Genomic DNA, 26204 nt, shown 5'->3' on the forward strand with positions numbered 1-26204 from the left:
CTAATAGGTGTCACTCGTTCTCATCTCAGAAAGTTGGGAGGTGTGTAATATATCCCAACCGCTTCCAGATGCCATTATAATGAGATAATCAATGTTATTCATTTCACCTGTCAGTGGTCAGAATGTTATGGCTGATCGGTGCAAAGTACATACACACATAGCACAAGATCGTGTGCACACTACAAGACTTTTCTCAGACAGGAAGTCTCTATGGATGACAGACAGGAAGTGATGTCAGGTACACACAGGAAGTTCCAGATGAGAGGTGAGTCGGGAGGAAGTAGAGAGAAGACATTGCTGGAAGTGGCAGCAGATGAGGTAATAAGATCTTATTTTATATTTACACCCAGTAACCCCCGTCATGTTCGTCCTCTTCCTCCATAGTCACTGTGATGTCTTTTATCTCCAGCAGATGATGATACACACATATATAGTGTGGAAACCTAGATCAACCCCTTCAGGGGCAGAACATTTACTCACGTACAGGGCCAGAACATTCTTTTGGAGATAAAGTCTAGTAATATTGCCCTCTAAACAAACAGCACTGACAATAAATAGACACAACAATGACCATCCTGACCATACATGGCCTACAAAGGGCAATTATTACACTACACAGGCAGCCAATGGGCAATCATTACACTATGCAGCCAACACAATGATGGAGTGCCGGGGTCAGGAGTATGGAGCATAGAGCCCCTTATATTGCTGGTCAGGAGGTAGAAATCATCCCCCAGCCTGACATGAAAAATATGTTCCATCATTGGTGTCAGAGGGAGGAAAATACTGAGGGCTCTGAGGCATGTAGAGGAGCTGAGAGGATGTGAAGGTTTTTTTTTTTAGTAAAGCTGAAAGACTTTAGGTGCCTCTGAAGGGGTAATGTAGCTGAAGGACTCTGGGACCATTGAGGTGGTAGTCCGGCTGCAGAGTAGGACCCTTGAGGGGGTAGTCCGGCTGCAGAGTGGGACCCTTGAGGGGGTAGTCCGGCTGCAGAGTAGGACCCTTGAGGGGGTAGTCCAGCTGCAGAGTGGGACCCTTGAGGGGGTATTCTGACAGCAGAGTGGGTCCCTTGAGGGGGTAGTCCGGCTGGATGGCTTTGAGGGAATAGGGGGCTGGAGAGCTCAGGGGGCTCTGAGGGACATAAGTGGGTCTGTGATGGCCCTCCCACCCCACTTATTTTTCAGACCTTCCAGAACTGACAACCTTAACCATCTTACTGTCTCAGTGATCATGTGATTTTTTTTTTTCTGGAATATCAGGTAAGATGAAGAAGGACATTACTTCACTCGTTGGTGAGCACTTGTTCTTAGAGGAGTTCTATTTCGGCCGCAAACCAGTTCAGAAAGAAAACAAACTCAATAGAGTAAAGAGGAATATCTGATCCGTCAGGCCAAGGGGTCCCCGATCCTCCAAGATGTAACAAATTCTACACAGTCCAGACTAAATGTGTTCCCATGGGGGGACAGTAGCTTATTTCTTAAATGTACAGCAAGCCTCCTATTTCCCCTCTCACATCCACATTAGGGATCGATTGATTATCAATGCGGCTGATATTCACCTTTTTTGAAGAATCGGTATCACTAACATACTTACCGATATTAGCGGTATTTCTTCAAGGGATTGTACTGGAGTAATGCATGAAGCTACAGGTAACCCAGTACCATTCTTTAGCACGGATGGTCAGCTTTCTTGTAATAACAACCAATGCCACTAAGCAGCCGCTCGGCTGTTATTACAAGCAGTGGGAGAAGACCCCACTCTTGCCGCTCCACCCGGCTCTCCCGTCCCAGCGCTGGCCGGAGGCCCAAACAAAGCCAGAATCAGCACTGCTCAGGTCTCGGATCTAGTAACCCGAAAGCGATGTCATGATATCACTTCCCGATTACTGGCATCATAAAGGCGCCAGTTTTAAAAAATAGAAAGTATGCAAAATGCCGATCTTGGAGTTTTGAATAGTTTCAAGTGCAGAGGAGGGATTTGGGGTTTTATAGAGCCCCGATCTCTCCATAAAGAGGACCTGTCACTGCCTATTACTGTCAAAACAGGAACAAAGCAGCGCCTTCAGGGTATAGCAGTTAAGACATTTAATGAATTAAAATCATAATGGGAACATTCACAAATCAGCGATATAAAAACACATAGATATCAGTGTCATCTGCTCCGTCCTGGAAACTGCCTGGTGTCGCTGGCTGGAATGTCCGTGTGTCTGTCCTTTATCCAGTCACATTGGTGGAGCCCAGCACTCCTGGAATGCTGGGACAGGGATCGGCAATGCACAGGAACACGGCAGGGTGTCGTCACTTCCGGGTACAGGGTCAGCGGGGAGGTGCAAGTGTTCGGATCATGCACGCTCCTTCCTCAGGCTCTGCTGGGGGCCATCTTTGAAGAGGGTTTTTTATATATACACATAGACTGAGTACTAAGTGACTGGCTAAACGGATAACCATGGGAACATGTAAACATTGAGGAAAATTACAATTTCACCAGCTGAACATACTATTTTTACACTCTTAAACTATTTTATGTGATTATGACTAAAATTACCAATAAACTTAAAGGTGAAATTAATACTTTTAGAAAATTATTTAAAATTATACTTTAAAAAAAATTCATAAATGAATAAACTTAAACTAAAACACTAAATATTATCTACATCGACATATTTGGCAGAACAACCCCTACGCCTCCCATTTAGTATTCTATGGACGCTATATCGATGACGTTGTCATTATCTAGGCCAGATACTCTAATCTCTGGATTTCTACAACATTCCAAAATCAACACTATGGTCTTGTCATTCTCCGCAATATCTGATGACAATAAGCTTGCGTTTTTGGATCTAGAATTGTTCCATCATGACAACAGTATTTGTGCTCAGAATTTCACAAAACCCACCTCCGGCAACTCCTATTTGCACTATCGCCACCATCCACGTTGGGTGAACAACATCCCGAAGAGCCAGTTCTGCCGTCTTAAGCATAACTCTACTCGTACACAGGACTACAATACCCATGGTCAGATACTCAAGACCAAATTTTAAGAAAAAGTCTACCCCAATGATATTGTTGAAGAATCTTTTTAACACACATCTTCATACAGACGTAAAAAGTGACAGAAAGGCTAAAACAGAGGACAGTACGCAACCAGTGCGGTTTGTTACACAGTTCCATACTCCATTTAGGAAAACGGAAAGGATCCTCTCTAAACATTGGTCCATATTGAGTGAGGATCCCCATCTAAAATCCTCACTAAACAATCGACCTCTAGTAACTTATAGAAGAGCAAAAAACATCAAATAGCTCTGAGTAAAATAAAACCATCACAACCGATCGCTAGTGCTTCCCTGACATTCTTTAACATCAAGGGAACGTATCAGTGCAAAAAAAACCCAATGTCTCCCATGTAAACACGTGACACATAGACAACAAGATTTCACATGTAAAGGAAGTACACCATACCGGATTTCTTTACATGCTCATCTGAGTATGTTGTATACGGCTTGACATACCCATGCGGTCTACTCTATGTAGGCTGCACCATCCGTACTCTCCGCAAAATGTTTGGTGAACACCGTAACTTTGTTGAGAAGGATGTGGATAAATATAGTGTCCCGAGACACTTTAAAGAGTTTCACAAGAAGTCATCTTTAGAGCTTCACCTTTGGGTCATAGAGGCCAAATCCAAGCATTTTCCTGAAGCCTATAAACGGCCGTGTGAGCAGGAAAATGACTGGATTTATACTTTGGATAGTCTATCACCCGGGGGCCTTAATGAGGGCATTGAAATTAATATTCTACTATGACCAGATCTGTCCTCGTTGGTCCATGTTGTGTGTGTGTAAGTATGCACTTATGTACATCATGTTTGTGTATGTATATGTACACACATATGCATAGATAGGATGTTTACATTCATTATAGACCCCAGATCTCTCCATAAAAAGGACCTGTCACCCCCGATTACTGTCACATGGGATGTTTACATTCCTTATAGACCCCTTATCCCTCCATAAAGAGGACCTGTCACCGTCTATTACTGTCACATGCAATGTTTACATTCATTATAGACCCCAGATCTCTTCGTAAAGAGGACCTGTCACCACCTATTACTGTCACATGGGATGTTTACATTCATTATAGACCCCTGATCTCTCTGTAAAGAGGACCTGTCACCACCTATTACTGTCACATGGGATGTTTACATTTATTATAGGCCCCAGATCTCTCCATAAAGAGGACCCGTCACCCCCTATTACTGTCACATGGGATGTTTACATTCATTATAGACCCCAGATCTCTCCATAAAGAGGACCTGTCACCCCTATTACTGTCACATGGGATGTTTATATTCATTATAGACCCCAGATCTCTCCATAAAGAGCACCTGTCACCTCCTATTACTGTCACATGGGATGTTTACATTCATTATAGACCTTTGATCTCTTCGTAAAGAGGACCTATCACCACCTATTACTGTCACATGGGATGTTTACATTCATTATAGACCTCAGATCTCTCTGTAAAGAGGACCTGTCATCACCTATTACTGTCACATGGGATGTTTACATTCATTATAGACCCCGGATCTCTCCATAAAGCGGACCCGTCACCGTCTATTACTGTCACATGGGATGTTTACATCCTTTGTGACAGCAATAAAAGTGATAAAAAAAAATAAAAGGACAGTGTAAAAATAAAAACGTTAAATCTGCTACTGGTTATCAACTATGGGCCTCAAATGCAGCCAAAAATTTGGTATCGGTATCGGCCCTGAAAAAACTATATCTGTCGAACCCTAATCCACATCCTATTATTGTTCGACCAATACCATCCAAATAATTCTTATTTTTATTTCCCAAAGTAATCCGTCTTCAATGGAGACCTGTATAGATCAAATGACGGCACCAATGAGGATGGAGGAGGACTGAAGTCACATGGCTGAGACAATACTAAACCTCACCCTGGAGATCATCTACCTGCTAACCGGAGAGGTGAGGAGGATTCTGGGAGGTCACATGACATCACTCTTATCTCTATTAATAAAACACAGACCTGACCGGAGAGGTGAGGAGGATTCTGGGATTCTAACATGATATTCCTATTGGTTCTCCAATACAGAGATTTCCTCTTGTAAAGTCAGGTGATCATATGACCATCACAGTGCCTCCATGTGACTCCCTAAAACCTGAGAGACACAACATGGAGAAGATTCTAGAAGTCACCAAGAAGATGATGGAGCTGCTGAGAGGAGAGGTAAGGAGGATTCTGGGAATTCTGGGACATTATCCAGTAACAGACAAGGGATGTGTCTGGATGGTGACTGTATCATTGTGTATGTCAGGTTCCTATAAGGTGTCAGGATGTCACTGTCTATTTCTCCATGGAGGAGTGGGAGTATTTAGAAGGACACAAGGATCTCTACAAGGACGTCATGATGGACAATCAGCCGCCCCTCACATCACCAGGTAAGAGGAGACTTTATTGTAAAGGAGAGAGCAGTACGGAGGCTCCACCTAGATCCCCCATCATCTGATAAACACATAGAAACAATGTATTCAGTCAGTGTGTGTGTTTCCTACAGATGGATCCAGTAATGGAAACCCACCAGAGAGATGTCCCCGTCCTCTGTATTCCCAGGATCCCACACAGGAAGGTCACACCATCCCCCACTGTTACAAGGTTGGTGAGATGGATCATCTAGAACATGAACTTGAGGAGATGGGGTTTATTACTAAAGGCAAATCCACTGTGCACTTGGAAGTGCAGTTGTTGTAGATCTGAGGGGAACATAAAAAACATTATGCTTGCTTGCACATGATTGGATGATAGAAATCAGCAGAGCTTCCCCTCATTTCAGATCTTCCCCTCAGAGCTACAGCAACTGCACATCCATGTGCACTTGTAATGTGTAGTGGATTTGCATTTAGTAAATCAGCCCCAATGTGTGGATTTTCTATGTGATGTCACAATAATAAATCTTCTATCTTACAGATGATATTCTCTCTCATTTTCTTGGTTTAGAGTGGAGATCCAATCGATATAGAATTTGAGGTGAAATCAGAAGAAGAAGAGAGGTATGTGAGGGATGATCAGCAGTCTATGGAGGAGGATGGAATAACGGGGACATTTATAGAGGAGGACACTCCTACAGAGATCAGCACAGGTGGGTCATTAACACTAAATACATTCCTCCACCCACACTTCTCACTGATTGGTCCAGAGTAGGGCGGGGGCTGGGTGATATCAGCCTGTAATCCCCTGGTCACTTTCCTGAGCTGTGTTCCCCGTCCTGTATTCCTGGATTTCTCTCCGATAATCTTCCTTCTCTGTGCTGCCGACACAATTTATGTATCTAGACTGGATTTATGGAGATTTATGGGGATCAGCTGGCAGCAAAATGTTCATTTTCCCCATAGATGTTACTAGATCTAAGCACCTGGGGTATGTGATTTGGGTCTTCTGCCCCATACCCGGGTATGACAAGATCTCTGACAGAACAATCCCCCCAGGATTACTTGTTCTGTTGTCTGCTGGCTGTGCCGGGTGGAGGGATATGTCTGTGTAGTCTCAGACCCAAGTCACTGAGTGCAGTCTCAGGAGATGGGAGGCAGCAGTGTGGGACCTCTGCAACTTGTCTCATGTAATCATTTCATCTTCCACTGATTACTGAATACCAATATTATGAGTCCTGACCCTTACACTGTATACTTTATATTGTACATTACATACTCCTGACCCCTGCACTATATACTCTATGTTGTACATTACATCATTCTGATACTATATAATCCTATCTGTTGTATCTTATACAATATGTTGTACATTACATAGTCCTGACTTCTGCTCTCTCCCCTCCCCCCACTGCTATATATACACATAATATGTATTCTCTTTTGTTACACCCATTTCCTACCAGCTGGACATTTTATATCGGATGATGTGATTGGAGCACAGACTTTTACATGTTGATAATAATGTGATAACATCCTCAAACTTTGGAACCTTAAACAGAAAGTGATAATGAGGGAAGAGTCAATAACCCAATGATGGGGGTCTTCAGGATCAGTCCAGTCTTCATCTTGGTTGTTCTCCCCCCATCCTCACTCTCTGACCTCTGGTGGGGCTCAGCCCCGCTGTTATTCATGACTAAATCATGGACTAAATAAGGAAGTGCAGGAGACTTCTTGTGTTGGGAAGATGGCAATGAGTGATAGAGGGGGAGGGGACACTCGTCCTATAATCCCCTCATCACTGTCACTCCTATAAAAGACAGTTCTCGTTGTTTCCTCACTCTCTGACTAAGGTCCATGAATAAAGAAATGATCTGGTAGGAGATCAGAGGACCCATTTACTAGTTACCTTGAGGGGGGGAATTGTAAGATCCTCAGAGACAAAGCTGCCTGATGTGGGCGGAGTCCTGGTTTAGGGGAACCAATCAGCTCATGTCTAGTAATAATCTTTGTATTTCTATTTTAGTAGATGGACGGGAGATGAGGAAACCCTCAGAGGATTGTCTCATTTTGTCTCCAGACTGTAAAGTAGAAGATGAGGACATCACACAGTATAGTCCAGGAGAAAACCCGACTACCTCAAATGTCCATCCGGCACCACACAGTGTAGATGGACCATCGTATTCCTCTTATCCTGAGGAACCTCAGACTGTGAGGGACGGGGCTGTCCTTCCAACAGAGAAGAACTTTTCCTGTACTGAGTGCGGGAAGTGTTTCCATTCTGAATCCAAACTTAATGTGCATAAAAGAGCTCACACAGCAGAGAAGCCGCATTCCTGTCTTGAGTGCGGGAAGTGTTTCCGTTTTAAATCACAACTTAATGTGCATAAAAGATCTCACACGGGGGAGAAGCTGTATTCCTGTCCTGAGTGCGGGAAATGTTTTTCACGGAAGTCCAGTCTTTCCACACATCAGAGATCTCACACGGGGGAGAAGCCGTATTCCTGTCCTGAGTGCGGGAAATGTTTTACACGGACGTCCAGTCTTTCCACACATCAGAGTTCTCACACAGGGGAGAAGCCGTATTCCTGTCCTGAGTGCGGGAAATGTTTTTCAGTGAAGTCTAATTTTTCCACACATCAGAGATTTCACACAGGGGAGAAGCCGTATTCCTGTCCTGAGTGTGGGAAATGTTTTTCACAGAAGTCCAATCTTTACAGACATCAGAGATCTCACACGGGGGAAAAGCCGTATTCCTGTCCTGAGTGAGGGAATTGTTCCTCACTGAAGTCCTGTCTTCCTGTACATCAGGGATCCCACACAACCCTCGAGGTGTATTAGTGCCTTGAGTGCGGGAAATGTCTTCTATATGAATGTTGCTGGACATCACAGGTCTCATGTGGGGAAGAAGCACACCCTGATATACACCTCAGATATACTCCATGGCTGATCTTCATCATGGAAGAAACAGTTGATAAGGAGATCAGAGATCACCAAAGACATGGATGAAGTGTTGTACCGTGTTGGCCATTGATAGCAGGAGAAAAATAAAAATGGAGTCATTACCTCTCATTGGCTGAGTACATTTTGTGGTGGAAGATTTCACAAACACTTAGAAGTCTATTTAAAAAAAAAATAGTTGAATGAATGTGAGCGACATTCACCCAGCTGTGATGAATATTGGATGTGTTTTATTTCATACACTGATTTCCTTGGCTCCATCTAGTGGCCATAATGCAGTATTGTGATATAATATAACAGAAGCAATATCTCATTATGGCCACTACATGGAGCTGATGATGATAGGAAATCACTGTGTTGCATTATGGTCAGAATGTGTAATGGTTGGATGAATGATTGTCATATTTGTCCAATGAATCTTCGTAGTTTCCTCTGTCAGACATGGTTTCATCCTCATACACTGGTGAGTACAGTACACACTGAAGGATAGAAGTTCTTCAATTCCGGGCACTTTCCCCCCTTGCTGCCCAGGCCAGTTTTCAGCTTTCATGCTGTCGTACTCTGAATGACAATTGTGCGGTCATACTATACTGTACACTGACAACATTTGTATATTTTTTTTCCCACAAATAGAGCTTTCCTTTGGTGGTATTTGATCACTTCTGGGAGGGGAGGTTATTTTTTGCTAAACTAAAAAAGATCAAAATTTTGGAAAAAAAAACGTTTTCTTTGTTTCTGTTGTAAAATTTAGTTTTCTCCTTCACTGACGGGCACTGATAAGGTGGCACTGATATGCAGCACTGATGGGTACTGACAGGTGGAACTGATGGGCACTGATGAGTTGGAACGGATAAGGTGGCACTGATATGTAGAATTGATGGTCACTGATGAGTTGTCACTGATATGTAGAATTGATGGGAACACTGGGCAACCACAGTGTTATCAGAATCAGGCCTGATCTCTTCTGGCACTAGCAGGTAAGTTTTATTTGTGTAGCACCCTGGAGTTTAGTCAGGGAGCTCCTCACAAATTTACTTGCCAGGAGTAGTTATCCTGGTTGATTGTTAGAGATCTATTGATTTCTCCCTAAGTTTGGCCTTGTTGCACTTTTCTCTTCTACCACTAGGTGCCCGGGTACTTGGTGGTACTAGATATGAGAAGGGCAACCCAAGGTCAGGTTATGGGCATATGGGGTATCTCAGCGAGTGGTCAGGGGTTTTCTTGAATCCCTTGGTCTGCAGGGAGAACCTATATATTTAGGCAGAGTCAGGTGATCAGGGTTCTGTGCCACCTGGGTGAATGTGTGTCATGTTTCCCCGGCTGCTAGGCCAGAGATTTGGCCTATCCTGGGCACATCTGGCTGCTAGGCTGTCTGAGGTCCTATCTAGAAGCACGAGAGCAGCGTTGGGACTGCAGCTTGCAGTCCAACCAGAAGGGAGGTAGAGGGGAAGCTGTCGCCACAAAGGGACCAACCACCTTATTACCAGGGACCTCAGTGTGTAACTGAAGCAAGAACCGGAACAGTATTCTCACCTGGAAACTTCAGGCACTGATTATCTAATTGATTGATATCACCAATAAACCTTGATTGAAGTGACCAAGGATCCTTGATTTATGTCACCAAGGAACCTTGATTGAGATCACCAAGAAACCTTGATTGAGATCACCAAGAAACCTTGATTGAAATCACCAAGGAACCTTGATTGAGGTCACCAAGAAACCTTGATTGAGATCACCAAGGAACCTTGATTGAGGTCACCAAGAAACGTTGAAGGCAAGCAGAAAAAAACTGATTACATTTTTTTTCAGAGCTGAGGCATCCAACCACTTTGAGTAGCAAAAAAACTGAGGCGTGCTGGGAGTAGGAGGGGTTATATAGGGTCTGGCTTATAGGTTTTCTGTTTACTCATGTGCAATCTTATTGTAGGTGGCAATATAACCCAACGGTTTCTCAATGGACAAGAAAGAAATATACTTTAGTAGAATAGAAGAAAGCTGTAGTCCCTGTCAGATTTGTATTCCTGTCTGTGTCCCTGTTGTACAGTTCTGTCAGCAGGATAGGAAGTGAAGGGGAATCTCTCAAAGGGGCCCCAGATAGCAGCAAAAACTGCACAGGAGTTCTAATGCTTCCCCACTCCACCCAAGACTGGTAAACAATTTAAATCTCCTAGACCCAACCTCCTTACATGGTTACACAATGATTAGTAATCTCCGGACACCCCCCACACACAGCAATTCACCAGGATACAGATCATTGTCATGCATTGTGTGTTAGAAAGAACAGCCACCTCTGATTGTGGACGGAGGTCTGATCTGATCCCATTTAATAAACACAACACAACTGACGTAACTCGTAGGTCCAGTCACCTCATCAATATATCTCATCTTATACAATAACGATTGCTTCATTTGTGCCGGTGACATTATGCTGGGATAACCTTGATAGGGTTGAAAAGCTAAGTGGTTTTATAATAGGGATAACTGGATCTGTGAGGTGCATTCATAGGTTTGGTGAGCGGATGTTGATACAAGATGGCGCCCGGGTCCCCACCCAGGAAGATGTGTTTTGGTGGGTAGATAATGTCTTAACTTCCAGGATTGTCCTCACTCATTACTCTTCTGGCCCCAGATAACATTAACAACAGAAAAAAGAGATGAATCTTTATCATCTATGGGCAGGGGTCTTATCGGAACCTGTTTGCCCCCTTTAACAAGATCCCGGCCCCCTCTATGTGAATGGGTATTGGGTAAATTCACCAAAAAAGTGTCAAAAAATGTAAAACCACAGCAGTCATTTTTTGACAATTCCTTTATTAAAAAAAAAGTGTCCTGCAATGTAAATCCATCTTCAATCACGGCACCCCTCCCAAAAAGTAAAAAAATAGAAAAACCCTGTCTCAGGGGGAGGCCTCCCTGCGACTGCTGTCTTTTCACTTTGACACCTGTTTTTCAGGCTAGGGCGGGGCCACCCGGTGACATAACCGAGTGACTCCGTGTCAGAAACCATGAATCAGACTGAGACAGAAGTACAGTTAAATCATTCTTGTTTAATAATAATAATAAAAAAGGTAAACAGAGTAAAGGTAGTCAAAACAGCCAGACTGCAGGAACCAGAATGGATAGTCAGACAAGCCGAAATGTCAAGGAGCCAGAGAACAGCGTAGTAGAACAGCAAGCAGGATCTTGAGCCAGAAGGGATGTCAGCCAAGCAAGTCTTTAACAGGAACACAGGAGAGTATCTCTAGAGGTGTGACCAAGGCGAAGACAGAGATCATCTGGGCTGGACGGCTTAAGTAGGCATGACTGACAAGCAGGATATCCTCAACAGGTCAATCACTGTGCAGAGATAGGAGCTGGCAAGTAGCTGACAGCTGAGTGGCCAGCTTTGAGAAGGCCCTGACACCCCGCCCCTTCTGACGTCATTTCATGGCATGTGACATCCAAGGTGACGGGGTCACCTGTTTACGTCACCAGGTGGCCCCGCCTATGGTTATATAAGGGCTGTCAAAGTGAAAAGACAGCAGTCGTGGGGAGACCTCCCACTGAGGCGGAGTGTTTGTGGTTTTTTTTAGACCGTCGGGTGCCGTGATTGACGATGGATTTATATCGCGGGACACTTTCTTCTTTTTTTAATAAAGGAATTGTCAAAAACTGTCTCCTGTCATTTTTACTTTTTTGACACTTTTGGTGAATGGGTAGGGGTACAATTTACCCGATACCTATTCACAAGGGGGGCCGGGATCTAGGGGCCCCCTTGCTAAAGGGGGCTCCCAGATTCTGATAAGCCCCCCGCCTGCAGACCCCCACAACCACCGGGCAAGGGTTGTGGGGAAGAGGCCCGGCCTGGTATGGTTTTGGAGGGGGGCACTCTCTCATCCCCCCTTTTCTTGTGACCTGCCTGATTGCATGCTTGGATAAGGGTCTGGTATGGATTTTGGGTGGGACCCCCACGACATTTTTTTTATTTTTCCGTGGAGTTCCCCTTAAAATCTATACCAGACCCAAAGGGCCTGGTATGGGGGACCCCAAAGCACCCTCCTCATGTTTAGGGCATGTGGCCTGGTATGGGTCAGGAGGGGGGCACTCTCTCATCCCCCTTTTCCTGTGATCTGCCTGGTTGCATGCTCGGATAAGGGTCTGGTATGGATTTTGGGTGGGACCCCCACACCATTTTTTTTGCCTTGGAGTTCCCCTTAAAATCTATACCAGACCCAAAGGGCCTGGTATGGGGGGATCCTAAAGCACCCTCCCCATGTTGAGGGCATGTGACCTGGTATGGTTCGGGGGGGCACTCTCACGTCCCCCCTCTTTCTGCAACCTGCCAAGTTGTATGCTCAGATAAGGGTCTGGTATGGATTTTGGGGGGACCCCCACACAATTTTTTTTAATTTTGACATGGAGTTCCACTTAAAATCTTTACCAGACCAAAAGATCCTGGTATGGGGGGCTGCATGCCGTTTTAACAATGACTTTTATCTATATTGCCGGGATCCGATAATACATTAGAGCTGCGAGCAATTTTAACCACTTGCCCGCCCACACCGTCAAATGACGATGGTGCTGCGGCTCTCATTCTGGGTTGACATCATATAACAGCACCCAGAACTGCCGTGGGAGCACGCAGCACAGTGATCGCTGCCACGCCGTGTTGCTAGGACACGTCGCAACCCTGATCTCTGTAAAGAGCCGCAGTCGCGGCTCTTTAACCATGTGATCAGCTGTGTCCAGTCACATGTAAATGCCGGTAATCGGTTCTCCTTGCCTCACACTGATAGAGTGTGAGGAGAGGAGAGTCGATCAGCAGCATCTCACAGAGGACATCTAGACATGTAATCATGGCACTGATTATAATAAAGCTCCCACAGTGCCTGAAGTGCCAGCAGTGTGCCCACCAGTGCCAGCAGTGAGTGCTCACTAGTGCCAGCAATCAGTACCCATTAGTGATACCAGTCAGTGGTGGCTATAACTGCTGCCTATCAATACCACCCATCAATGCCCATCGGTGCCGCTTATCTGTGTCGTCTATCTGTGCCCACCAGTGCAGCCTCATCAGTGAAGGAGAAAAAATTACTTATTTCCAAAATTTAGTGACAGAAACGAAGAACAAATTTAGGAAAAAATAAAAAAAAGTGATTAAATATCACCGAAAAAAAGCTCTATTTATGTGAAGAAAATGATAACAAATGTCACATGGTTACAGTGTAGCATGACCGCGCAATTGTCATTCAAAATGTGACAGCAATGAAAGCTGAAAATGGCCTGGGCAGGAAGGGGGTGTAAGTGCCCGGTATTGAAGTAATTAAATGAAATTTTTTCCTTTCGAAATTTAATTTTGCTGTCTGTGGTACTGTTATAAACACGGGAAAGATGCGCTACTTTACAGGCAGACTAAGGGGACCCCAGCACAATAGTTAACCACAAGAATGGTGGTGGGGATTGCGGGACGTGGCCAGATGGTGATGGCGGCAGTGTGTGAGGAGTGAGGTGTGAGAGAGGTGTGTGCTCCGATGACCATGTGACATCAACCGATGACCCCGCCCCTTGTCCCTATATAAGTCGCCGCGCAGCGCGTCCCTGGCATTGCGGCCGGAGAGACCATCGAGTCAACATCTCCAGGAGAAGAAGAAGAATGGAAGGGGGCGGCGGCAGCGACAGAAGACCGGGCCACCGCCTGTAAAAGAGCTATAAGAAGGAGCGGTGGCCCGGCCGAAGAACCGAAGAGGGGGATAAGACCCCCGAAGTCGGAAGAAGAGGCCGCGGCGAGGAAGAAAGCTGAGCTCCTCCGCTAGCAAAAGAGCTAGAAGAAGATAGCGGAGGAGTCTGGCGAGAAGACCCCCGAAGACGGAAGACCCCTGAAGCTGTGCAATAAACTATTTTATCTTGTGTGTTGTGTTTTTTTTTGTACTTTATTTTACAGGTGAATGGCGTGGCCCCCCCTTCCCCAAGGCACCCCCCATGTTGAGGGCACGCGGCCTGGTACGGCTCAGGAGGGGGGCCGCTCCCTCGCCCCCCTTTCCTGGCCGGCCGGGTAGCGTGCTCGGACAAGGGTCTGTTGTGGACCTGGAGGGACACCCACACCGATTTTTTTCGGCGTTGGGGTTCCCCTTTAAGTCCATACCAGGTGGCGGGGCCAGCGACGTCTCCTTCGCGGGCCCCACCTACCTGGAGACGCGCTCAAAATAAGCGGACTTTCCTCCGCGTGTGTGGGCGAGTCCGTTCATTTCAAAAGTAGGGCGGATAGTACGGCGGACTTAGTACGCCATATTAGTCCGCTGAAAAAGTGCCGTGTGTGGCCTGTACTTCGGAAAGTCCGACCGACAGTCTGGCGGGAAGTCCACCAGACTAAGTCCGTCAGATAGTCGGCTTCGTGTGTACGCGGCATAATAATCACTGACTTTTAAATATATGGACATATTGTCATTTCTCAATGGGCAAGGCTGCTGCTGCTGCTTGGTTAAAGCAAATAAATAGCCTCCTATAAGTCTGCTAAAAAAAAGAACATTTTTTTTTTTCCTGAGGAGGGGATACTAGCGGGACAGAGAAATGGCGGCAAGGAGGAGAGGAGAGGAACACGCCAGCCAGGTGAACGTTGGGACTCAATCACTGAGATCAGCTAAAGATAAAGACAAGGAGAAGGGGTCCCAACCCATTGCAGTATCCGGGGCGGCAGCAGTGGCGGCAAAGCTGGAAAGATATGCTCATACTCCAGATCATACACCAACTAAGGGGGCCCAAACAAAAATACTTACGGACAGAAAGAGTCAAGGGCAGGTAACTACGACAGGGACAAAGAGTATAACTAATAAGAACGCTGGGGCAATTGGAAGATCTGAAACAACCCCACCGCTGGCCCCCTCGGCAGAAGGAGAAGGTGAACCAATGTTAAAAGAGGTGTTGGGGCAGTTAATATTTGTAAACAATCATTGACTGAATTATGTAACCAAACAAAAGGTATTAAAGAGGAAATAGTTATTGTGCGGCAGGAACTTCAGAAAACGGCTGATAGAATAACTGTAGCCGAAGGGAGAATCAGTCAGATTGAAGATGAGATGTACCCATTAAATCATGAGGTTAAAGAGTTAAAAGCGCAAATGGGGAAATTTGAAGGAAAACTGGATGAAATGGAAAATAGACTCCGTAGGGATAATATGAGGTTGGTAGGTCTCCCGGAAAAATGTGAAGGCTCGGATCCAATTATATTTCTGGAGAAATGGCTTATTAAAGTGTTTGGGAGAGAAACTTTTTCGCAACAATTTGCAATAGAGAGAGCACACAGAGTCCCGTTTAGAATACCGTTACGGGGAGGACATCCTAGATCAGTGATGGTGAACCTTGGCACCGCAGATGTTTTGGAACTACATGTCCCATGATGCTCATTTACACTGCAGAGTGCATGGGCATCATGGGAAATTTAGTTCCAAAACATCTGGGGTGCCAAGGTTCACCATCACTGTCCTAGATCCATGGTATTAAAATTTTTGAACTATAAAGCAGTCCTACTTCGTAAAGCCAGAGAGATGGGAAGCATTACTTATAAGGGAGCCAAAATATCGTTTTACTCTCCAGATTTGCAGAAGCGCAGAGTAGAATTTATAGAAGTTATGCGTAAACTTCAGGGACTGGAGGTCACATATGCTTTGTTGTATCCAGCACGACTCCATGTAGTAGCACTGGGAGAGACTTTATTTTTTGATTCCCCCGGCAAGCGCGATAACTTGGGTGGAGGAAAAGGGGGGTCAGTTAGGGAGGAAATTAAATTCCTCTCCCACCCCTTCCCACCCTTTTTATTTTTTGGTTCTCTTTTTTTTCTTTTGGGGGCGGGGGGAATATATAAATATGTATGTGTACGGGGGAATGTGGGGACACTTGGGGATATGATGTGATTAAAGTACTAAGTATAATATGTTTGTTTGGCGGGTGGTGGGTGACACACAGCATAACAGGGAATCAATGAATGAGAGAAAGAGGGATAGAAATAATAAATGGTTGGCGTATAATGGGGAATAGGGGGGAGGGATAGGAGGGAAGGGAGGGGGTAGGGTTTGTTTTGGGAAAGAAAGTGGGGAGGGGGCGGGGGTATAATTGCACAGGGTGGTATGTATTGTCACGGGAAAAGCCCCTTGGGGTAACCTAGAATGGTATAAGGGGCGAGGGGGGAGGGTTTAAGTAGTAAAAAAGGACATAAGATGCAGTGTAATGGGGTAGTTTGCACAAAAGTAGCTGATAAAATAGACTTAAAAACAAAACACAGGATGAAAACACGAGTAGAGGGAAAACCTATAGCTCTTATTCTGATGGGGAGATTAACACAGGATGTTACAGTGATATACAAAGGTTACACAGGCATATAGTGATTTTTCGGTTTAAAGGGGTTCCTCTCCCCCCTACCCCCACCAGGGAAGGAGAAATTGTTAAAAAAGAGGATTTTTTTTTTCCTTTCTCTCGTCTCCCCTCCTCAGCCCCTCGGTGCCTCTCAGGGATACTACTACTTTGTTTGTAAGGATATTTTTGTTATCTGTTTTTCTGGTATTGACTGTTTAAGGTATGCAGACTAGAGCTCTGAATATTGGGTCATGGAATGTTCGAGGGATGGGTTCACCTGTTAAACGAGCAGCAGTATTTGATGCCCTTGAAGAATGTGATGTACAGCTGATCTGCCTACAGGAGACGCATTTAACAGAAGGAACCAAGTTACAAAACCGAAGTAAGAAATATCAATATCAATTCCACTCAGTCCACACCTCCTATTCAAGGGGTGTGGCTGTGTTGGTAAGGAAAGAAGTAGCGTTACGTGTCGGCAGATCAGCATAAAGAGGGGAGATATATTTTTCTGCAATGTGTAATAGAGAACCGGGATTATATATTAGCAAATGTATATATTCCTCCTCCTTTTAAGTTAGAAGTTCTTTACTGCTTATTGGAATTTATAGTGAGTAAATCTGGGATTCCAGTTATAGTAGTGGGGGACTTTAACGAGGTTATCAATAAAAATCAGGACAGGTGTCCATCAGGAAGCCATATGCAGTTGGGAGGCGAGAGCCAGCTGTCTCGGTTCTTGCAGGAAGGGGGGCTGTTTGACATGTGGAGGGTGTGGAACCCGAGTGCACTACAATATTCATGTTTTTCAAGCTCCTATTCCTCACTTTCAAGGATAGATCTGGCCTTAGGCAATGAGGAAGCAAATCGAGTAGTGAGGGATATAGTATATCAAGCCAGGGGGTGTCTGACCACTTTCTATTGATAGTATCAGTAAACTTAGAGGGAAAAAGAACCCCCAGAATATGGAAGATGAACCCAGTTTGGTTTGAGGTAATTGGCGAACCGGAGGAGGTACTACTTAAGTTAGAAGAGTTTGTCCAGTTTAATAAAGACACTGCAGTAAGAGGAGTGATATGGGATGCTTTAAAAGTCTATCTTAGGGGAATTCTCATCCAACAGGTAGCGAAAATTAAGAAAATATCAAAGGAATGGGATAACAGTGTTAAAAGGGAAGTAATGGAAGCTGAAAGATTTGTGGAAAACCCCACCACAGAGAAACAAAATATATGGTTAAAAAAACAACAGGAATATAAAGCGGTGATTATTAGGAAAACAGAGAATAAAACATTGTTTCAGAAACAAATTGCTTATGGGGAGGGGGAAAAAGTTGGGAGGATGCTGGCACATTTGGTAAGGACCAATTCCTCGCCATCTGCCGTCCCCGCGATCAGGCTGGAGAATGGAGAAATTACAACACAGGGTTCAGTGATAATAGATACTTTTAGAGTATATTATGAGAAGCTGTATAGATCGCAGGGGGTGGCGAAGGACGAGGAAATTAAGATGTTTTTTAAAAATATCAAAATTCCGTCCCTCACTGAAGAGGAGAAAAGAATAATGGAGGCTCCATTAACATTAGAGGAAATTCAATCTGCGGTGGTAGAAATGGCTAATCAGAAATCCCCAGGACCCGATGGTCTGCCAGTGGAAACTTACAAATATTATGGAAAAATATTGCTCCCAGAGCTCCTCAAAGTATTAAACTGGGCAAGGGAGGAAGGGAGGTTACCCAAATCAATGACCGAAACAACCATAATTGTGTTGCATAAGGAGGGGAAGGACCCATTGGATACAAAATCCTATCGACCTATCTCTCTTCTCTGCTCTGACGCTAAAATATTAGCTAAAGTGTTAGCAGCCAGATTGAACAAAATTATCACAAGACTTGTAAATGCAGATCAAACGGGATTTATCCCTGGTAGATCCACTAGCATGAATGTCAGGAGGCTATACCTTAACTTACAGCTGCCAACGGAAAATGCAGGGAAAAGAGCAGTTATGGCTCTAGATGTGGGTATAGCCTTCGATAGTTTAGAATGGGGATACATATGGCGAACACTGGGTGCATTTGGTTTTGGTCCTATGTTTATTGCCTGGGTAAAAACCCTATACAATGGCCCCAGCACCCGAGTCAGGGCCAATAATGAGTATTCAGATAAGATTCTATTAGAGAGGGGAACAAGACAGGGGTGCCCATTGTCACCCCTGATCTTTGCTCTAGCAATGGAACCATTAGCCATCACAATTAGGTCAAACATTAATATGGAAGGCTCCCAGCGAAGGATGGGGGAGGAGAAAATTGCATTGTATGAAGATGATGTTCTCCTCTTTCTGGGGGACACAGAGCAGTCCCTCAGACAGGGGATGAATATCCTGGCCGATTTTGGTAGTTTTACAGGATTGGTCATAAATTGGGAAAAATCAGCCCTGATGCCGGTGGATTCACTAGGGAACCGAAGTTTGTTGGTGGTCCCGCAGATGGAGGTGGTTGAACAAATAAAATATTTAGGGATAATTATTAAAAAAGATCCTAACAAGTATATCAGTGATAATATAGTTCCACTGGTAGCCAAATTCAAAAGTAAAACTGAAATATGGAAGAAGCTTCCATTATCAGTTGCAGGGAGATGTAACTTGATCAAAATGTTATGGATGTCTCAGTTGCTGTATTTGCTGCATAATTCCCCAATATGGGTAGATAAAAAATGGTTTAAGAAAATTGAAGAATTATTTAGAGAACTTATATGGAGAGGGAGGGTGCCAAGGATTAGTTTACAGACCTTACAGCTACCAACTAGGAAAGGAGGGATGGCAGTGCCGCATCCAAGGAGTTATTTTTTAGCAGCTCAATTGCAACACCTGGGGATAAGCAAGGATGGGGAGGGAGGAATAAATGAGATATTAATGACAGCAGGGACACCCCATAAGACAAGAGTAGAAGTATTGGAGGCAAATTCATTTACTCACAAAATACCCACGATAAAACTGGCCCTAAAAGTCTGGAAGGCAGTAAAGGCGAGTAAAAGGGTTAGGAGGTCTGACCAAATATACCCCCTTATGGAACAATCGAAATTTGTCAGAATTGGAACTGATCGGAAGATATAGAGTCTGGGAGATAAAGGGGATTGATAAACTGGCCCAGTTATATGAAGGAAACATATTAAAAACATTTAACGCATTGAGAGTAGAGTTTGGTATACCAAAACACTCATTTTATAAATATTTGCAAATTCGACATGCTTTAGATAAACAACTTGATAAACAAGGACCAGTTTGGAATAATTCCCCTTTTTATGATAGATTAAATTCCCAAGAAAAGGCAGGAGGAGGACTTATAGCAGAAATTTACCCATATATATGTGAAGGGAATATAGAAAGCCCGGAAAAAAATAAATGTAGAGGGAAATGGGAGTAGTGATGGCCAAACGGTTCGCCCGGCGGTCGTTTCGCGGCGAATTTCGGCTGTTCGCGGTCCACCCGATCGGCGGACTATTGCCGCCGTTCGCCCGGCGGACTTCTGTGTTTACTGTGTAAAAGAACTTTGACCTATGATGACACATCCATCATGGGGTACAGGACAGCCAATTGAGACATTACAGCACATGGACACTTGGACATTCCCCCTAACTTATAAATAGACCTGATCCGGCAGCCATTTTACATTCTTTCTTCTGTCACTATAGGGAGAGGTTGCTGTGTGGAGCAGGGAGAGATTGCAGTGACCCAAATCGCTAGCTATTTGGTACACAAAAGTTCTTTTCAGGACTGGTATAGGTGTTAGGTGTAGTTCAGGATATAGGTTTGAGACACTGCTGTGCTAGTGATTGTTGCAGCAGCCTGAGTGTCTTTTGTCAGTTTAGAGAAAGGGACAGGACGCTGTGTGCTGCAGGGACAGTCAGTTTAATCATTAGCTGTTACTATCAGGTCCACAAAAGTGCTATTCAAGTTATTGTTCCAGCAGCCTCTGTTTTGTCAGTTTATATAGGGACAGGCAGGAAGCAGTGTGTGAGGCAGTGAGGGTCAGTTTAATCAGTAGCTGTTACTATATTAGGTCCACAAAGGTTATTTTCAGGACTGGTATGGTAATAGGCTTGTACACGTATAATATTCTTTCTTCCAAATATAGAAAGAATATTATACTTGACTGCTGCCCTTCTGCTGCAGTCTGCTAATCATTCACAACCTACTTGTTCCACAAAGGTCCTTATAAGGACTGGTAAGGTCTAGGGTGCTACAGTACATAGGGTTGAGTGAGGTACAGTCTGCTATTCGTTAAGGACTGGTATAGGTCCACAATACATAGGGTTGAGGTGCACTACTGCTGACTGCTGCCCTATACTGCAGCAGTCCTTCATCAGTATAGGGACTGACGTACAGTCTGCTAATCAGTCACACACAACCTACTTGTCCCACAAAGGTCCTTATAAGGACTGGTAAGGTCTAGGGTGCTACAGTACATAGGGTTGAGTGAGGTACAGTCTGCTATTCCGTAAGAACTGGTATAGGTCCACAATACATAGGGTTGAGGTGCACTACTGCTGACCGCTGCTTGACACGTGGTCTAGCAAACACGGGCAGGGAAGGTATATCACTTTTACTGCCCACTGGGTGAACCTTCTGACGGCCGTCAAGCATGTATCCCGTGGCACCCGTGTAGATTTGGTTTTACCGCCACGGATTGCATGCAGGCCTGGCCCTTCTTCGCCTCCTCCTCCTACTCCATCCTCCTCCCTCTCCTCCTCGGCTGACTCCTCCTTTTCCGCTGCTAGTGTCTCTTCCGCTGCGCCGCCCAAGCTCCCCAGAACCTATTCGACATGCCAGGTGAGACGTTGCCATGCCGTGCTGCGTCTGTTGTGCCTGGAAGCCAAGAGCCACACTGGCCCGGCACTCCTTTCAGCTTTGCGTTCACAGGCAGATCAGTGGCTAACACCGCTCAATTTGACAGTTGGTAAAGTGGTGTGTGACAACGGTGCCAATCAGCTTAGCGCATTGAAACAGGGCAAAATCACGCACGTGCCATGCATGGCACACGTCTTAAACTTGGTCGTGCAGGGATTCGTTGTCATATACCCTGGGGTCCAGGACATCTTGCGGCAGGCAAGGAAAATCTCGGCCCATTTCAGAAGATCTTACACGGCCATGGCTCGCCTTGCTGACATTCAGCGGCGACACAATCTGCCGGTCAGACTTCTTATTTACGATTGCCCGACGCAATGGAACTCAACCTTCTATATGCTTGATAGGCTGCTCCAGCAGAAACGTGCAGTTAACGTCTACCTGTATGAACTCTGCGGCAGAACAGGTTCTGGGGAGCTGGGTTTTTTTTCACCGCGCCAGTGGCTGCTCATGCGCGACGCATGCAGACTTCTGCGCCCATTTGAGGAGATCACCAAACTGGTCAGTCGCAGCCATGGCGCCATCAGTGACATGGTACCTTATGCCTTCTTTATGGAGCGTGCATTGCGTCGTGTCATTGATCAAGCTGTGGAGGAGCAGGAGCGGGAAGATGAGGAAGTCGCAATGCTGGATGAATTCCCAGGGGGGGCTACTCTATCTGAGACAAGTGAACAACAGGAGTCTGAAGAGGAGTCAGAGGAGGATGGTGCCGGGGCGGATGAGGAGGAGCAAGAAGAGCGTGCTTTAAACCTTTCTGGGATCCCTGTTGTTGTGCGTGGATGGGGAGAGGAGAATGAAGAGGACAACATTATCCTGGATGATGAGCAGGAGCCAGGCCACCACACCGCTTAAAGTTTAGTGCAAATGGGGGCCTTCATGCTCCAGTGTTTTAATAGGGACCCCCGTATAAAAAGCATAAGGGTCAAGGACCAGTACTGGGTGGCAACGTACTTAGACCCCCGGAACAAACACAAAATGGCGGAAATGTTACCGCCGTCACAGAGGGCTGTCAGAAATGCTGCATTCTGCTTTTACGTGCGCTGGCAGAGGAGAAATTCCCACTCCCAGAGAAGGAGTTGCGGGTACCAATCCAACAGCGCCTGCAAGAAGAGGCCGGTTTGAAGATGTGTTGGTGACTTCGGATATGAGGTCATTCTTTCAGCCGACCCATCGACAGGTGTCATCCGGATCCAGCATCAGGGAACGCCTAGACCGTCAGGTGTCCGACTACATCAGGTTAACGGCCGATGTGGACGCTCTGAGGAGTGATGAACCCCTGGACTACTGGGTGGGCAGGCTTGACCTCTGGCCAGAGCTTGCCCAATTTGCAATCGAACTGTTGGCTTGCCCCTCGTCCAGTGTCCTGTCCGAAAGGACGTTCAGCGCAGCAGGGGGGATCGTGACCGATAAGCGTACTCGCCTAGCTCACGACAGTGTTAACTACCTCACATTTCTAAAAATGAATGAGGCATGGATCTCGGAAGAATTCAACACATGTGCCCAGTAGACCATGTATATGTCTATAAACAATTTTTTTAATCGAGCACACAGACCTTCTTTCTTCATTTGGCTCACTTCCTTGTCCAAAAAAAGCACACCGTACTATATGCCCGTACCCTCCTCTTTAAAGAGGTTGGGCGGTGTCATATTTCTACTGGGGCTGCTTATTATGAGGGGCTCCCACCATCCCTGTGCTGTGCTGACTTCCTCCTGGGGCTGTACCTCTGCTGTGCATATTATGAGGGGCTCCCACCATCCCTGTGCTATGCTGACATCCTCCTGGGGCTGCTTATTATAAGAGGCCCCCACCATCCCTGTGCTATGCTGACATCCTCCTGGGGCTGCTTATTATGAGGGGCTCCCACCATCCCTGTGCTGTGCTGACTTCCTCCTGGGGCTGCTTATTATGAGGGGCTCCCACCATCCCTGTGCTGTGCTGACTTCCTCCTGGGGCTGTACTTCTGCTGTGCATATTATGAGGGGCTCCCACCATCCCTGTGCTATGCTCATTATGAGGGGCTCCCACCATCCCTGTGCTATGCTCATTATGAGGGGCTCCCACCATCCCTGTGCTATGCTGAATTCTTCCTGGGGCTGCTTACGGTGCAGGTGTCATTGCTGTATATCACAGTGCTGATGTCAGTACTCTCTATCACGGTGCTGCTGTCAGTGCTGTATATCACGGTGCTGGTGTTAGTGCTTTATGTCACGCTGCTGATGTCAGTGCTCTCTGTCACAGTGCTGGTGTCAGATGACTCTATCATGGTGCAGGTGTCATTGCTGTATGTCACGCTGCTGATGTCAGTGCTCTCTATCACGGTGCTGCTGTCAGTGCTGTATATCACGGTGCTGATGTCAGTGCTCTCTATCACGGTGCTGGTGTCAGATGACTCTATCATGGTGCAGGTGTCATTGATGTATGTCACGCTGCTGATGTCAGTGCTTTCTATCACGGTGCTGCTGTCAGTGCTGTATATCACGGTGCTGGTGTTAGTGCTTTATGTCACGCTGCTGATGTCAGTGCTCTCTATCACGGTGCTGGTGTCAGATGACTCTATCACGGTGCAGGTGTCATTGCTGTATGTCACGCTGCTGATGTCAGTGCTCTCTATCACGGTGCTGCTGTCAGTGCTGTATATCACGGTGCTGGTGTTAGTGCTTTATGTCACGCTGCTGATGTCAGTGCTCTCTATCACGATGCTGGTGTCAGATGACTCTATCACTGTGCAGGTGTCATTGCTGTATGTCACGCTGCTGATGTCAGTGCTCTCTATCACGGTGCTGCTGTCAGTGCTGTATATCACGGTGCTGGTGTTAGGGCTTTATGTCACGCTGCTGATGTCAGTGCTCTCTATCACGGTGCTGTTGTCAGATGACTCTATCACGGTGCAGGTGTCATTGCTGTATGTCACGCTGCTGATGTCAGTGTTCTCTATCACGGTGCTGCTGTCAGTGCTGTATATCACGGTGCTGGTGTTAGTGCTTTATGTCACGCTGCTGATGTCAGTGCTCTCTATCATGGTGCTGGTGTCAGATGACTCTATCACGGTGCAGGTGTCATTGCTGTATGTCACGCTGCTGGTGATCATCTCCTGCACCCTCTTCTTTGCCTACCCTGGCCTTCCCTCTCCTCCATTGCCTTCATGCGCTCCACAGTCCTGAATTGTCACAACAATTTCCCATATAAAAAAAGAATGCTTGTAGTTGTCGATCCCAGATTCACCTCATACATGTGTTATGTCATTGGTGGGACTATGTTTGCACAGCTATGAATTATTTTGTGGCTGCAAATTTGACCTGTAGATTTGCAAAGTTTGCCTCCCATTGAAGTCAATGGGGCCCGCCGCGAACATTCTGGTTCGCGAACTATTGGCCGCGTTCGCGGTCCGCGTTCGCGAAACGTCCCGTCGGAAGTTCGTCCATCACTAAATGGGAGGAGGAATTTGGGATATTCTCGGATGAGCAATGGATGAGGATATTGGAGGGAGGACATTATATCTCAATCTCGCCCGCTCAGAAGGTTTCACATTTGATGTTGTTGCACAGATAATACTATACCCCAAAGCGACTGTTTGGTTTTGGGTGGAGAGCGGATGATAGGTGTCCAAGATGTCAGGATACCGGGGACCTGGTCCATATGTTCTGGAGGTGTCCCAAACTGTTCCACTATTGGTCAGAGATCATTGATATTCTGAAAGAAACTTATAGAGTGGGAATTGGGGGGGGGGGGGGGGGGAGGGGACAGATTATGTGTGCTGGGTCTGCTGGAAGGAATAGGAGGCTCACTATATACAATTAAAGCAATACTGAGGTGTATGTTTCAGGCAAGAAAGCTTATAGCACAGAGGTGGCAGGCAGAGAAACCCCCTTCGGTAGGGAATTGGGCGAACCTAGTTACAGAAACAGTATGGAAGGAAAAGGTAGTATATACAAGGAGAGGAAATCTGAAAGAATTTGTAAAAATGTGGAAACCATGGTTGGACAGGATGGGATACCCAATATAGGATTGTAGGATGTGTACGTGGGAGGAAAGAGGGGAGGGAGGGGGAAAAAGGGGAGGGAAAATGGCCTAGGATATTAATAAAAATGTATTTATTTAATTTTTTTTGACAGGGGGAGAAAGGGGAGGAGGGGGATAGGAGAGAAGGTAAAAAGTCGAAGTAGGATTACTGTTAAATATGAGAGTGGATGAATGCTCACTATTGTCATATGCTGGGCTCCAGTCTTGTTTTTTAGCATCTAGGTTTTTTTTTTAATTAAATTTGATATATAGATTGTATACTTGTAGTAATTTTGTATAAAAGATGTATTAATGAAGAAAATAAATAAAGATTATTTAAACCAAAAAAACTAAATTGAAAATGCGACTCTGGGTTTCTTTTTGTTCCATATAAATTGTTTGAGCTTAGTATTCAATTGCGTGAAGAATTTGGCGGGTAGTGGGATAGGGAGACATCTATATTAGTATAGAATTTGGGGTAATGTTTGCGGGAGTTATGTTTTTAACTGTGCCCTGTTATACAAGACTGGTTATTATGAGATGTTTCTTGGGGCTGCAGTTCCTCTGAACTCCCCAAGG

The 26204-nt window shown here is 45.5% G+C and overlaps 1 protein-coding gene across 1 annotated transcript; it reads left to right on the forward strand.

Moving 5' to 3' along the window:
* The first annotated feature begins 264 nt into the window (after positions 1–264).
* On the forward strand, positions 265–8521 carry LOC143989721 (gastrula zinc finger protein XlCGF66.1-like). Its single transcript, XM_077489994.1, has 7 exons — positions 265–318; positions 4861–4990; positions 5118–5252; positions 5341–5464; positions 5581–5678; positions 6021–6162; positions 7476–8521. Exons 2-7 carry the CDS (start codon positions 4934–4936, stop codon positions 8216–8218), a joined length of 1299 nt encoding a protein of 432 aa, XP_077346120.1. The 5' UTR covers positions 265–318; positions 4861–4933; the 3' UTR covers positions 8219–8521.
* Positions 8522–26204: the final 17683 nt, after the last annotated feature.

Source organism: Lithobates pipiens, unplaced genomic scaffold, assembly GCF_037356315.1.
Source record: "Lithobates pipiens isolate NorthernLeopardFrog02 unplaced genomic scaffold, aLitPip1_a1.2 Scaffold_18, whole genome shotgun sequence".
Classification (NCBI taxonomy): Eukaryota; Metazoa; Chordata; class Amphibia; order Anura; family Ranidae; genus Lithobates; species Lithobates pipiens.

Coding starts and splice junctions, on each gene's coding strand:
- LOC143989721 (XM_077489994.1), top strand. CDS start 4,934: ATGGCTGAGACAATACTAAACCTCACCCTGGAGATCATCTACCTGCTA. Junction 4,991..5,117: donor TCTACCTGCTAACCGGAGAG/GTGAGGAGGATT, acceptor TCTCCAATACAG/AGATTTCCTCTTGTAAAGTC. Junction 5,465..5,580: donor GCCGCCCCTCACATCACCAG/GTAAGAGGAGAC, acceptor TGTTTCCTACAG/ATGGATCCAGTAATGGAAAC.